This window comes from Montipora capricornis, chromosome 14 (assembly GCF_036669925.1).
Source record: "Montipora capricornis isolate CH-2021 chromosome 14, ASM3666992v2, whole genome shotgun sequence".
In the NCBI taxonomy this organism is placed as follows: domain Eukaryota; kingdom Metazoa; phylum Cnidaria; class Anthozoa; order Scleractinia; family Acroporidae; genus Montipora; species Montipora capricornis.
The window spans coordinates 24,959,082-24,974,081 of record NC_090896.1 but is presented as its reverse complement, the minus strand read 5'-3'; the positions used below and the strand labels follow the sequence as shown (position 1 = coordinate 24,974,081).

General features: G+C 40.3%; 1 protein-coding gene across 1 annotated transcript in view; it reads right to left on the bottom strand.

The window, feature by feature from the left end:
- Nucleotides 1–15,000, bottom strand: part of LOC138032294 (uncharacterized) — a 56,311-nt gene that overhangs the window by 5,474 nt on the left and 35,837 nt on the right. Inside the window, exons 4-5 of the mRNA XM_068879936.1 lie at nucleotides 10,239–10,361; nucleotides 2,140–2,268 (exon numbers count right to left, since the gene is read on the bottom strand). Of these exons, the coding sequence (XP_068736037.1) occupies nucleotides 2,140–2,268; nucleotides 10,239–10,361 (252 nt within the window). The remainder of the gene's footprint in view (nucleotides 1–2,139; nucleotides 2,269–10,238; nucleotides 10,362–15,000) is intronic.

Here is a 15,000-nt window from a genome sequence, read left to right as displayed (position 1 = left end):
GTCATGGGTGTGCAGTGTATGTGGATGCGACATTGACCGTCGATATTAACAGCGACAGATCAAACTAGTGATGTCTTGAGATTTTACTCTCCGTGATCCAACAAATCTTAAGACTTGAAATGGCAGCTTGAGAGAAACAACTGCAACGAACAAACTTCAAGGTCACCTAGAGCGCTAAAGTTTGCTCTCATGATTTCGCCGTTGGATACCGTTGTCATAATTGCGAAAACCCTATTTCGTACGTGAAAGTTCAAGTTATCCAGACGAGGGCAACAATGTGAAATATTTTGCTTCGGTGCCGGTTAAAGCAAAGCTCGGAAAGAGTGTCAACACTGAATAAAGTTCAATCTATACAAAAAACCGATTTAAACGAACCCGCTGCTTGCAGTGATACAGCAAATTCTTCAGTCCTGAAAAAACAAAAACCTCTTCCGAGCGTCATTAGGGTCGATTCACTAAAATCTTCTGGGATTCAACCTGCGGTTATATCTAAAGGCTTTTTCTGAAAATGCAACAACTATGAAAACGGAAATGAAACCATCTTCAACTGAAACTACTATAAAGCGAATGTCGTCATATACAGTTTTTGAAACGAATATTCAAAACTGATCAGAAACTATTCCCTCCTTCAAACCGATCTAATGCTAATGGCATGGAACGCAAACACAATTGAAAATAAAATTAAGATTGTCGATGTGAAATAATCCTCGACTGAAAGTGGAAAATTTAAATCGGAATTGCGCGAAGACGTAGTAATTTAATCCGACTCTTCCTCCAGATAGCTATCACGGCATTGCTTCGGAATCTGGCTTTGAATGTTGCTTTCGTTTTCCTTTCATGTCGATGTTTTCTCCCCGGGGGGGGTACTCCCTTATAAGGGCTTAATAGGGACGTGCGGCCAGCCAGGGTATGTTTTTCGGGATTTTTGTCTTGAACAGGGTATCGAATTTATCATTTTTTGTCTTAATCAAGGTATCGATTTATCAATTTTTGTCTTAAACTGGGTTAAATGTCTTAAACAGGGTATCAAAAATCGGAATTCTGTCTTAAAATGAGTAGGAAAATCAGCGATATTTGTCTTAAACAGGGTCAGGGTATGAGGGGCCGCGCCGCACCTCCCCACCCAGGGATATATCGAGTACCCCCCCCCCCCCCCCCCCGGGATTTTCTCCAGCCTTCACTTCATTTCCCTGGTCTCGATAACCTTTCATATACAAAATGGGCTTCTCGCAAGTATTAAAACAGTATCCACCGGCAAAACGATTAGAGTAAATTTTAGTGCTCTTGTTGGCCTTGAAGTTTGTTCTTTGAAGTTGTTTCTCCCAAGCTGTCATTTCTTTGTTGGTTCGATAAGATTAAAATTTCAAGACAGTACTAGTTTGATCTGAATATCGACGGTCATTGTCGCATCCATACACTCACTGCACGGTGATCGCCGCCACCTATGACTACTTCTTAAACTCAAACGATTTATATTTCTTGAAATCCTACAAATACCTTTTATTGGACGTTTTGTAGTCGCGTATTTTAACTCGAGCAGCGCAATCGACTGGTTTGTTTGGCCCTTGGCGATCCCAGAAGTCTTTGCAAATATAGGGGAAAAACGAAGGGGCCTGGGGACCGGCAACTCATTCATTAGTCCTCAGGACTTCAGGACTACACTAACTTCACTTATTAATTATGAAATACACCCGCAATATGGTGTCTAATGACATATGTTTCGGGACAACAACAACATCTACCGCCTGCAAGCAGGCAAAGGTCATTAACAAACATTTTTTGAGAACATATGAAGTTTCTTGTATTTGAATTGTCGAATAGAATGAACTAAAAGTTGCAAAGATCATAACAGCTACTTTTGCACCTTAAGCAGTTACAAAAGAAGCTAAAAGATATACTGCATGTGGCCTGACTTCTTGTAGACTCTTGCCTCCCTTAAGCGTCCGACGACAGTTTTGGTGGTCGCCTTAAGGCAGGGCTGATTAGATATATGGGTCTTAGTGGACTGGGCGAGAGTAAGGGAAGGCAGGTGCCAAAAAAGTTATCACTCATTTGAGATAGAGTTTCGGTTCCTTAGCAGTAGGGTAGTTCTGTACTTAAAGTATAGTTAATCGTGGCAAGATTTTTCTTATCCGTTACCTCCGTCAGTAGTCATATCACAGAAAACTTTCAGATATGTTCCATTACTGGCCGGGTCGATCCAGTAATACCCGTCCTCTTTCCAATTGGAGACATTCATATCCCGGATGTGCTTGCAAGACTTTGTTCCTGATGTTGGAGTAAAAATAGGTTGTTACTGGAGAAAAACATAAGCATCAGCGTGCTATTGACATACTACATGTATTTAAATCTCTGCATTTTCGCAGTCTGCCGTGTTTTTTAAAATGTTAATTAAAAAAAGAAAACGAAAAAAAACACAAAATGATTTATTTCCTTGTCAAGACGTTGCCCACTCCAAGTGTAATTATTAACTATGAAGGACTTGTTAGTCTTTGAGAGTCTGACTTCGATGGAAAAACCATGCAATCCAAAAATCATCGAGTACACGCTTCTCGACAGGAGCTCGATATGAAAATGTCGAAACGGTGCATTCTCGCTACTGAAATAAATGACTACGATGGAAATTGTTTGTCTCGGTAGATGAAATAACGAGATGATATTTTGAAATGGTGACTTGGAGATACACGGAAAAAACCCGAGTGTTCCTTTGCAGGAGTCAAACTTACCACCTAGTACAGTAGTAAAGCATCCGAACTAGTCATCGAAAGGTTGAGCAAATTCTTTGTTCAATTTTAATTAATTTACTTTGAGCGTTTTGGGAAGTGCGCGTAATCCTTACCGGCTAGAAAAACGTAGTTTTTCCTTCCGATAAGTTCAACCTGCCTTCCTAGCACTGAATGAGTTGGTTGTTCCAGTTTAAAATAATTTCTTGCAGTATACTAATCAGTTGATTGTTAAGATTGACTAGCTTCCAAACGGCTGTGGTACGAGAACTCTTAAACAAATCAAACGAAACATAAAAGTATTTACTCGACACGTTAAACGAAGATTTGAATAAAACAACTGATACGAAAGGAGGCAGGGAAAGGCAAAATTGAAGAATGGATAGCAATTCGGAGGTTGGACAGTTTTTCAGAGTTTATCTCTGTTGGTTGTAACTCAAAATACTAATAATGTATACTTGATAAATATTTTTTGGAACGAAGCTTTGAGTTGTGTAGCTTAAATACTTTACGTTCCACAGCAAGTAGGGGCAAGTGATTGATCAAACTACACAAAATCAACAAATCAACTGACTGCTGTAACAGAGCAATGACAGATAAGTAAATTCGAAACTTCTTCTAAACCGAAAGACACCTTGGAAGATTATTACTTAAGCCGTACAGCACCAAATTCGTCTGATATTGTTTTGACACATACGGTAGGCCAGTTAACAAGAAGTTATCTCTTTAATGACCATATAAGGAAACGTATGTGTCCACAATAGTGCAAGAGCTATATATTGTAACATTTTCCCGCTTTTTAAGAACTGAACTAGCCTGATAAAGATGCTAACAAAACAAAAGAAGTAAGCAAGCTATAGTAAGGAACGAAAAACAAAACGGAAATATTCAACTGTCTTAATAGTAAATGACTCTGTTAACTGCTGAACACAAATCTACTGGAGTCTCATTCCTTTTTTTTATAACACTGGGAGCTAAGTAACAGTCATTGAACCTAGAGGGTGGCCTTATTACCCCGGTTCGTTCTGGTAATGTTGTCTGTGCGCTGTTCCCAAGGTTTGAAGGCTGACTTTCAGTGACTTCACCTGGCTTGCAAAAGGTAGCTGGATTCTCAGCTTGCTTCAAGAAGTCTCGGTTTCTGTGAAGGATTTGGTTTTCTGAATTAGTTTTCACCACATAGGATCTGTCTGACAACTTCTCAAGACAGTAACCCATTTTTCAGGGCTGGTCTTTCTGTTGTCCTATTTCTATTTCTGGTAGGTTGGGGGAAGAGCGATCATGGTACCACTTAGCTTTTTGTTTCTTTAAATTCAGCTTTCCGTAAAATTTCCTGGAAGCTTAGGGTACAGTAAATTGGTAGCTGTGAGTAGTAGGGTTCTGGTGCTGCGAGACATCAACCTTTGAGTTGGGCTTGTTCCAAGAGACTCGGTTAGTGTTTCTTTGTCCCAATAAGGCTACCCAAGGATCTTTGTTGTCCTTGAATGCTTTCTTGATTAAGGACTTGGCGACTTTGACTGCAGACTCGACTTTCCCATTTGCCTTGTGATGATGTCGAAAGGATGATACACGGAGAAATCCCCAGTCACGTTAAAATTGATGAAACTCGTGACTTGTAAATTGCGGCCCATGGTCCGTTACTAGTGTATCCGGAATTATGCCATATCTGCTGAATTGTTCCTTAAAAATACAATCACCTAGCTGGATTTGATGTTTTGCAACTGTTTCACTTCGATGAAACCTGAATAGAAGTCTACAAGCGCTAAGTACGCTTTGCCATAAAGTTTGAATTGGTCGGCAGGAGTGTTAAATATTTATGAGTCAATGAGTCAATGAGTCATGAGTCAATGAATGAATGAGTCAACGGGTTAGTGCAGTTAATTAAACCATAAAATGAAAGCTAAAATTTCAGAGAGTGCTTAGGCCTAATCACTGAAACGAGGGCTTAGGCTTAATCAACAAATTATTGCTATATTGACTGTGAGTCTCATTGACTCATTGACTCATTTGACTCAAAAAACATGCTTTCTCGGTCGGCAGTGACTCGACTCCATGGGAGGTCAGTAAGGTGATGGCGCTGCATTGAACACTTCTGATTCTTGACTTGAAGTTCATTTCAGATTGAACATTGTTTGATTTGGTCACACACTTTAGCATTTATGCCTTGTCAGAAAACAGTGTCTCTAGCTTTACGAAGGTAAGCGTCAACGCCTGAATGGGTAGAATGTATTCTGGACTTCACTTGAGATCTTAGTATCTGAGGGATGACTACTCTTGAACCTTTGAATAAAACGCCGTTGTGTACGGTAAGCCCATCACGGTAAGACCAGTACTCTCGGAACTTGACTGGGGCTTGATCTTTCTGCATAGCCCATCCTGTCAGGATTGTCCTTGTTAAGGTTTGCAAAGGGTCATCTTGACCTGTGCAACGTTGTAACTGCTCCAGTCTTTCTGGTGCCACCTCGAAGGCTTGCAATGGGTCTAGGCTCTCTACCTCCAAGGAGAATGCTTGAAATGATTAGTCTGGCTTATGAGTTTGATGCTGCGCTGCTCTAGACAAATTGTCGCTCAAGAACATCTGAGATTCAAGTTTCTAACTGACTGAAAGGTTGAATCGTCGAAGTCTGAGAAATATCCTTTGGAGACAGCAAGGAGCTGATAACAGTGACCTCTTGAATATCTATTCTTAAGGCTCCTGAACCGTTTCTATTGAAAACTTCTCTCTACTCGCCAGATATTGGTTGAACCTTTTGCAAGCAAAAACTATCGCCAGGCAGTCTGTCTGAGAGAGTTCTTGGCGCGAAGGATACTGGCTGTCGACCTTGAAGAAGCACGGCTCCAAGTCCTTTATCACTAGCATCCGTCTGAATGGTGACTTCTTACTTAAGCACTGGGGAATGATCTAGAACAAGCAAGTGTTGAATTGTAGAGAAAGCTCCATCATGTTTCTTTGCCCAGGTGAACTTGGATTGGTCAGTTGTGAACTCTCTCAGTGGTGATGACATATCTAAAAGCTTGGAAAGAAATGTAGAGAGATAACTTATAAAGCCAAGAGAGGTAAGTACTTAAAATGTAGGCATCCGCACGTTCTTGTTGGCAGTGACTTTGTATGGATCTGGTTTCATTCCATCTGTAAAAATAACAAGCCAAAAAATTTAACTTTTGCTTGCGGCTGCTTGACTCTCGACTTGTTTGGCTCGTTTCAGTAAACGAACAACATTATGATCGTGATCCAGAAGGACTTCTTCGTCAGTTTCACAATAACGAACCACAAAGATATCATCTCTGATGACCTTTACACCTGGCAGGTCTGCAAGGCACTCTTGTAACCTGCTTTTGAACACTTCTGGGGCCAAGCGTATGCCAAAGGGCATTCTTAAGCTTAGGTAACGGTATCTTCCCAAGGGTGTCCAGAAAGTAGTTAACTTGCTACTCTCTTCATCGCGGCTAACTAGATAAATTCCATCCTTTGCATCAAAAGAAAGAACTGAGAATTCTTAGACTAGCTGTACTGAGCTCAGGTAAAAGGTCTTCTAGTGTTAGCACTTGGAACTTGGGACACTGAATGGCCCGGTCTACATCTTTGGAATCTAAGCATGCAAATCCGAATCTTGTGACGTTTGGCTACTATCGCGTGCACTATACTGCTAATCCACTCGATAACAGGGCTTAACGGCTTTGCTAATAATTTCTTCACCTAATTCCATGATCTTCTTCTTCATATCCGTTTGTTGGACTGGTGTAACCCTCTTGCCAACCACAATTTTTGCCTCTCCAATATGCCCTAGTTCAGGCACCTGCTGAAAACTTCAGGATATTTGCTCAAACGTTCTTCCTTGGAGAGATAGGTTTCAAGTGGACCCTCGTTCATTTGGCGAAGACTTTTAGGGGCAGAAATATTGAGTTGGATGAGTTGTAGCTTGTCGTAAGTCCCAGTTGATATCAAGGGCTTACACGAGGGTCAAATCACTTGAAACTTCAGAGTCTGCATTTTGCCGCTGTACAGGACTAGTAGGTAAATTCACCTAAGGGTTTCAAGGTTGATCCACCAAAAAATTCCAACTTAATGCTAGAGTCGTTGTAAAGTCTTCTTCAGCTGACTTGAAGAAACTGTTGTCTGCAAACCACTGTCTTGCTTTGGTCTCTACCAGTGACACGGTTACCACTCGCAAGCAACTGTCATCTGAGCTGATCGGACTGCTTCACCTTCTTTGATGACGCGAAATAACCCCTTTTTGGCAGTTGCTGCAGGTTTGCTTGAACGCGAGACACTCTGTTGTCCCTACATGACGCTGTTTGCGCCCACAATATTTGCATTTTGACACGGAAGGAATTTCCGGTTTTGTATTCTGGGTCGGGCGCTTTTCCTCCATCTGTCTTCTTAGACGATTTCTATTTGTAGTTTTCTTCTCGCTAAATGCCTTATTTATTTACTTACTTACTTACTTACTTACTTACATACTTTTTTTTGTCTGCTTGTCTTCTACACCTTGAATTGCCTTCATTTGGCGGGACGCGATTTCACTCGACGTACATGTTACAGGTTGAAATTAAATTCAGGTCCATTTTAATCAAACTTGGTTAAAATAAAACTAGGTGAATTTAATTAACCTAGGTTATTTATCAACTGTTTTAAAAGGGATTTTCTTTATGGGGTGTGGTTGAAAAAAAGAGGCAGGGTTTTTTAGGGGTTTGAAAACAAACCAAAAAAATCGCCTTTCCCTCCTCCCACTCTCCTCTCTACCCTCTTCTTTTCTTTTCTTACTCTCTTTCTGTCTGTCCGTATTCCTCTTAACCTTCCTTGAACTTGAACCGGGAACCTCTGGCATCTTTTAGTAGCGAGTCCTCCGCCGTAACTAACCGCTAAACCACACAGGACTTGGATAAGCAGCCGTCCTTAATTTTAATAGCAAATAATTTTCTCCTGGAGCTAGAGGGTCCATACTCTTCTCGGCCACAGTAAATTATGCAAAAGTTTACTCTTGCTCAATGAGTGGCCCTGTATGTTTCGTAAACTGGCTAACACAGGTTGTGTTGATTCAGAGATATTCTACAAAACATTGGGTGAAGTTAAAGCTTCCAAAAAGAGAAAAGGAAGCAAAATAACTCTTTTTATTGACGACAACTTTTACAACCATGCAGTGAAGTGGTTAGTGGTAATGAAGACAGCAAAGGCAGAACAAATCTGACAAGTCAAGACGTAGCAATTATCAAAAGAAAAGGATGGAAACTGGAGGGTAGCAAAATATTATCCATGAACGGGAAAGAAAAGGGTTAAGAAATGTGAACTACACCAAGTTCTTTGCCAAGCCCATTCGAATATTGCGCACAAAGGAAGAGACGAGATGGACAAGTATATCAAGACGTAGCAATTATCAAAAGAAATGAATGGAAACTGGAGGATGGCAAAATATTATGCAAGAACGGAAAAAAAATCTCCTCAAAAATGTCAACTACACCAAGTTATTTGCCAAGCCCATTCGAATATTGCGCACAAAGGAAGAGACAAGATGGACAAGTATATCAAGCGAAACTACGAGTCCGTATCCCAAAAAGCAAAACAACTCTTTGTGTAAATCTGCTCAATGCACGAAGAACAAAAGTCGATTACCAGCAGGCAAAACAGCCTGTGATAGCCCCTATGCAAGCAAAAGGATTCCTAACACATTCGCAAATGGACCTAATGGACCTTAGAAACTTACCATGTACATGTTCACGTCATCGCAAACACAATTGGATTCTCCACATGATTGATCATTTCACAAAATATTCATGGCTTTATCCATTGAAAAAAAAAAGCAAGTCGGAGATGTATTGGAATGCCTGTCTCAATACTGCCGGTAATTTGGATTCCCTCAGAAAATACACACTGACAATGGACGAGCATTTAAGAATTCTCTGATGTCCCAATTCTGCAAGAACAAGGGCACCACTCAACTTCATGGAGCTCCTAGAAAACCATCAACTCAAGGTTTGGTGGATAGTAACAATCAAACAGTGAAGCAAAACGTCAGAAATATCTTAAAAGAAAAGAAACATAGTCCAAATCATTGGTGTCAAGTACTAGGGGAAGCTTCTTAGAAAAGAGCATTGGGGAACATGAAGCAACAAAACAAACTCCTTCTGAATTGGTCTTTGGCATACCACCATGGAAAGAAACAAAAAATAGCCCAGATAAGAAACATGATCAACATTCTACCATGGAAGAAGAAGAAGAAGAAGGAGAAGAAGAAGAAGAATTTTACTTGCTTAGACTCATGAACGTACGCTAACCACATCCCCTTACTTCCAGCACCGCCTTACTTACCAATATACACATACTTGCTAACAATTGATGGACTTTTTGTTGATGTTTCCTACTTTCAATTTCAACCTAGTTTAAAATTAAATTTACCTAGGTTGAAATCATTTCAACCTGAATTTCAAATTTACCTGTAACATACACATTTGTATGACTTTCCGTAGAGATTTTTTTTCCCGTTACAGAATTTTTCTCCTCGACTTGACTCTTTAAGCGGAGCACCAGCCTGGCCCTGATAAACTCGTCTGTCAGTATTTCGCACTTGCAGAACGCGGCCAAGTTTCTCAATCTTGTGACGTAACTTTGAACAGATTCTTCGCCTTGTTACACACATGAATTGAATATCTAGTTTTAATATGCTACATTTCTGCTGGGGGGCTTCCAAGCATTTATCTATCTTCTTCATATTCATATATTGCTCTGAGAGGTTTAGGTTGAGTAGAATTTGTAGACATTCCTTACCCATTGCAGATCTCAAAGTCGCAAGACGGAGCGATTCTTCTCGCTTATGGAGGCCTGTTGCTATTCCGTAATCAATCCATTGGTGTTTGACGACGCGCTGGTTGCCAGCAACGTCGCCGTACTTGGCAGCGGAAAACTAGGCGAAATAACGTGCTGATGATAAAGGGGAGCAGGAGGTGGTACTGTACATGTGCTAAGTGTATATAGCGCGATAATTTGCACACTCGACTCCACAAGGGTCTTTCTGGGTTGTGTCGTCATCTTCTTACACTTTGAACACATGGACCACTTCGAAATTGCAAACAGAGGAAAGGAACAGCAATTACACCGTTTTGTATACGTGAAAAAGTTCGTATTGCTCAAAACAGACGTTTATGTTCTGACACCATGTTTTGACTCGTAGAAGGAGTCAGTTAAAATCAGGTGATTTCTTTAAAGGCCTACTTTCACCCTACAGGCATTGCGTGCCGCGGAACAATTTTGATATATGAAAATCCTGTCTAAGCTGAAATTCATCCAATCAGATCGCTACGATAAGCAATGCGAATCAAACAGTCGAAAAGCCTGTCGGCTGAAGATGGGGCTTTAGTGACTATATAAGGAAACCCATACATCAACAAGAATGCAAGAACGATGCATTGTCACCGAAATGGAATAAAGCAATGATTAAAATTTAAATAATCTAACTCGAGCACAATTCCAGTGCAGCTACTTTCTTTAATTTTTTGAAAAGAGATTAACATCCATCAGCTCACCTGAACAATTCCGTCCGTCTCCAGTATAACCTTCCTTGCAGGAGCAGTTATATGAACCCTCGGTATTGGTACACACTGCTTTAGTGCTACAGTTATGTTTTCCCGATGAACACTCGTCGACATCTAGAAAAACAATTCAGGGCCACGGTCTTAATTCTTGTTCTTAAGTGACTGCAAATGACGTTAACATTGTCGTCATCAGCGTAGCCTAAAATCATACCCTTCCTCCCTACGTTTCCTGTCGGGGAAGGAGAGCATGATAAATTTTCTTGTCGGATTACATGTAAAAATGCCAAATTCTTTTTTTTTTCTCTCTCTTCTCTTATTGGTCGTAAAACAATAGAGCTCTTTGGGCCTCGCTCCGATTGGTTACAGAGTTGCAAATCATAGTTCCGGTAAAATTGCCGAATATCTGATCAAATTAGAAGGACTTGAACAGGCTATCATTTCTAAAGACTCTGTTATTCAGATAGCGTTGCTTCGTCTGCAATGACTTTTTTACACTTTCTTTTTTTTTTTAAGGAAGAGTACAGAGGATGCATCCGAAGAATGGTTTGTCTAAAAGAAGACATTTTAGTTGTACTTCGTTAGGGATTTGGCAAACGTTTTATGTATTACTAGATCGTCCCACTTCCACTGGCTCCATAACGTTTGCAGTTGTGTTAAGTCCTCTAGAATATACTCGGAAGCAACAGGTCGTAAATCCAAAGAAGCCAAATTGTGGAATTAGCGCTGCGACGATCGGGTAATAAGTTGAGCATGACAGAGAGGCAGCGAACGGCAAATTTGACATTGTTTTCAAAAGCGCTTAACAATAGTTTAGCGACACAATTCTTTACAAAATGATAGTTGAGTAGCTGCTGTAAAGCTAGACTTTTTTCAAAGTCCATTTTTCTTGGAGATATAAGCATATCCTATTGGCGTCTTAAAATCGTTGTTTGCATCTGATAACACGAATGATTCGGCTTTATCTGCGATTTTACCTTGACATTCTGCTCCTTGATGTTTAAACAATAGCGAGAGATTTTGTTTTTGGCCCCGTTTATATGGTCTCGGGCCCCCGAGATAACCCACGCCCCGAGTTACCCTGGGCGAGATATTTTTCCAGTCATTTGTTTAAAAGTTCTATCAACCGTTTACATGAGTAGGGCGAGACAACTCGGGGAGGCGAGTTGTCTCGCGTGGCCAGATAGGGTAACCCTGGTAAGCACGACAACGTTTTAACATGTAAGCATTTTGGCTCGACCACCCGAGACGTGACAGCAAAATTTTAAAGCTTAAATGCTCACGCATAAATAAAAATGAAAGAAGCAACAGTTCGGGATTGATATGTGTTGCTAGCGTTCGCTTTGCGAATGAAAAGGTATTTCCCGTCAAAATTATCACTGCAGCCAACGAAAACTCTCGTTTCAAATACAGATTTTTATTTAAATTACTTAGTTAGGATTGTAAGTCAATATGTGAAAACGCAACTATACTCTACAAAGAAAGAAGGGCAAATGATGATGCGTATTTTTTAAAGATACCTCTTACAATATATGCATAATTCATCATAATTGAATAAAATACGATCGTCAGGGTGAGTGTAGTCCTGAAAAGGACTGTTTGAGATGACATTGACTGACGTTTCGACAACCTGAGCGGAAGTCATCTTCAGGGTCAAAGTGATTTGTGTAGCGTCAGTAGACACTGTAAAAGCTCTGGCCGTAGATGTCATTGGTCAACTTGTTGGTGATGTTATTGGTAGACTGTCAGTTGAGCCCAGATGTAATTGGCTTTGAAGAATAAACGGTGATTGGTGCGTACCAATATAGACGGATCGAAACGCACCAATCACACTGACGTTACACAAATGACTCTGACGTTACTCACAAATCACTTAGACTCTGAAGATTACTTCCGCTCAGGTTGTCGAAACCTCAGTCAATGTCATCCTAAACAATCCTTCTAAAGACTACACTCACCCTGACGATCGTATTTTACTTATATTGTGATATGCCTCCTGGATTCAAACCAGCTGATACATGAACTGCACGAGCCACGTCTAAAATTCCTATGACAACCAAGATGGCGACATTCAGTCCCGCGCGAACAAGCTCCGTTGTTTTAAAGAATTTTCTACTTCTATCCTTGGTGCTTACCATTAAAATGCACACCAGTCAATGGAAGAACCACTGTGCCTGTTCAAAGCATGCCAGAAAGAAACTTTCCATCGTAGATCTAAAATATTCGCGAGAATTTAGCAATCGGAACTTGTTTGAAAAGACTTACGAGCACAAGAAGGAAAGTTCGTTGTCGTGGACATTCTTACACTATTGGCATTCTACTGACCAACGTAGCAGCTTCAATCCTTTGATGTTAAAGATATGTGGCGATGTGGAATTAAATCCTGAACCGATTAATTATCCTTGTAAAGACTGCGGCAAGAGCGTTCGGAATAATCAAAATGCAATTTTGTGTTCGGAATGTAATAATTATTACTGGTTTCACATAAAATGCCTTAAAATGTCGTCAGCAATCATAAAGTTCTATCTAAAACACCCAAGCTTCACAATTCTTGTGAATTGCCACATTTCAGCGACTTATTCGTCGCTGACGAAGAAGATCTGGTTGATTAAAAGAAAGAACTTTTGAACGAGGAAAATTATGCAAATCAATCCATGGCAGACATTGCAAACCTAGCCTGCGAGCAGGCTCACTTGTAAACGCGAGCCGGCGAAGCCGGCGAGAAGAATGGGGCGAGGATTAATTTTACGCGTTGCCATGTTACCATCAATAGCGTAGCTCCTACTCCACAATAAAAACAACACACAACCCATAATTCCTCGATTCGCTCTGACGAAGGAGTAACGCTCAAAACGTCAGCCTTTAGAATCCCTGTACGGTGGTCAATTTACATTATCAACTCGGTTGACAAAACTAAATTTTTGTATACTACTTCCGCACCGGCGCAGCACCACAGTTTCTATAGAAACTACCCCCTTCGTTTATTAGTTAAAAATGAAGCCTAGAGATTTCTTTAAGACCTTTCACCCATTTCTAAGTTCGAAAAGTAGAGACACAACAAACATTTCCATACGGATTAACGGAAGCATAATTAGCGACCAAAGAAATGTAGTGGAAGTATTTGGAGATTACGTCTCAGCAATGGCAAATGAAATTGGAGGCCAGCATGTCCTACAACTTGACGAAGACGACTTCAACATGCATTTCAGCGTGGACGCCATTCGTCATTCTCATCGTAGTCTTCACTTCAAATTAAACAAAATAGACTTTTGCGCAGTGGAAAACGAGTTATAGCCACGGGCTGGGACGCAATCCCCACCTTAATCCTAAACTCAACGGCCGTCAGTCTTACACCTTCGTTAACTAAACTTTTTAACACTTATATTCAAGGTGGGCAGTAGCCAAGTAGCTGGAAGAGGGGAGTCTGGACCCTAGTTTTCAAACAGAAAGACAGGGCTGACTGTGTAAATTATAGACCAGTAACAATCCCGAACGCAGTAGCAAAAGTTTTTGAATGACTACTCAGCAAACAAATCACAGAGAAACTTGATACTCATTTATATGGTAAACTGTCCGCTTACAGGAAAACGCACAGCTGCGAAACCAACCTAATCCGCGTAACGGAGGACTGGAAAAAAGCAATAGATAACCAGGAAGGCATAGCGGATTTGTTAACGGACATGAGTAAAGCATTTGACTCGATGCATCGTACGCCGATGATTAAGAAACTTGAAGCCTACGGATTCTCTCACCTGTCCTTAGTCCTATTTCATCGGGCGTAAAAACTGTGTTAAAATTAACGGTGTAACAAGCAAATGGAAAGATTAACTAAGGGGCTGCCCGCAAGATTTCAAAATGACTTATCTTTAAACGTACGTACTAGTAACTTGTTTATGTATGCTGATGATCATCAGGTCTATCAAAGTGGATGTAATATTACGGCTGTGATCTCTGATATGTCCAGGTTTGACCCTAATTAGATGCGCGCGGATTTCAATAAGCGTCACGAAGTGTCCCCTTGCTCTTCTCGCCAACTTCAACATCACTCACGTAAGGTAAAGGCATAAGTAAAATCTTTGTTTAGACGCAGTATTTCCTTCAGGACTTTACAATAATGAATTAAATAAATCTAACTACCTAGCTAAAATTAAATTACTAAATACTATAATAAAAGAAATAATAAGAAACCTGCTTTACAAGGAAGCCGTGTATAAAAGTAAAATAAAAACTTACATAAGACTACTATTAAAATGATAGTTCTTCAACTTAGATTTAAATTCATTAAGAGAGAGCGACTGCCGAATATTCAAGGGCAAACTATTTCACAATACAACCCCGCTACAGGACAAACTTCTTTTACAATAATTAGTGCGGGGCTGAGGGATGGGAAGCGTACAGTATCAGAACGGAAGACAAAGTAAGAACTAAGATAGTTCGGAACCATATTATTTACAATCTTATACATCAAAATTGATTTATTAACAAGGCGTTGACGGTCTAGTTTAACCCAGTTTACCATCCGCAACAGTTCATCAGTACTACGATCGTAATTTGAAAACGTTATGACGCGTGCAGCACGATTTTGCAATTTTTGTAACTTTAGGTTTCGGTTCTTTAAATAAGAACAGAACCATTGGTCAATGGAACCCTGAATACCATAAGCTTGTAATTTTGAAAGAAGAGTAGTGTGGTCCACTGTATCGAAGGCCTTCTTAATAAAGCCATGATCGATGTTTAAAGACCAGTTATCGGTCGC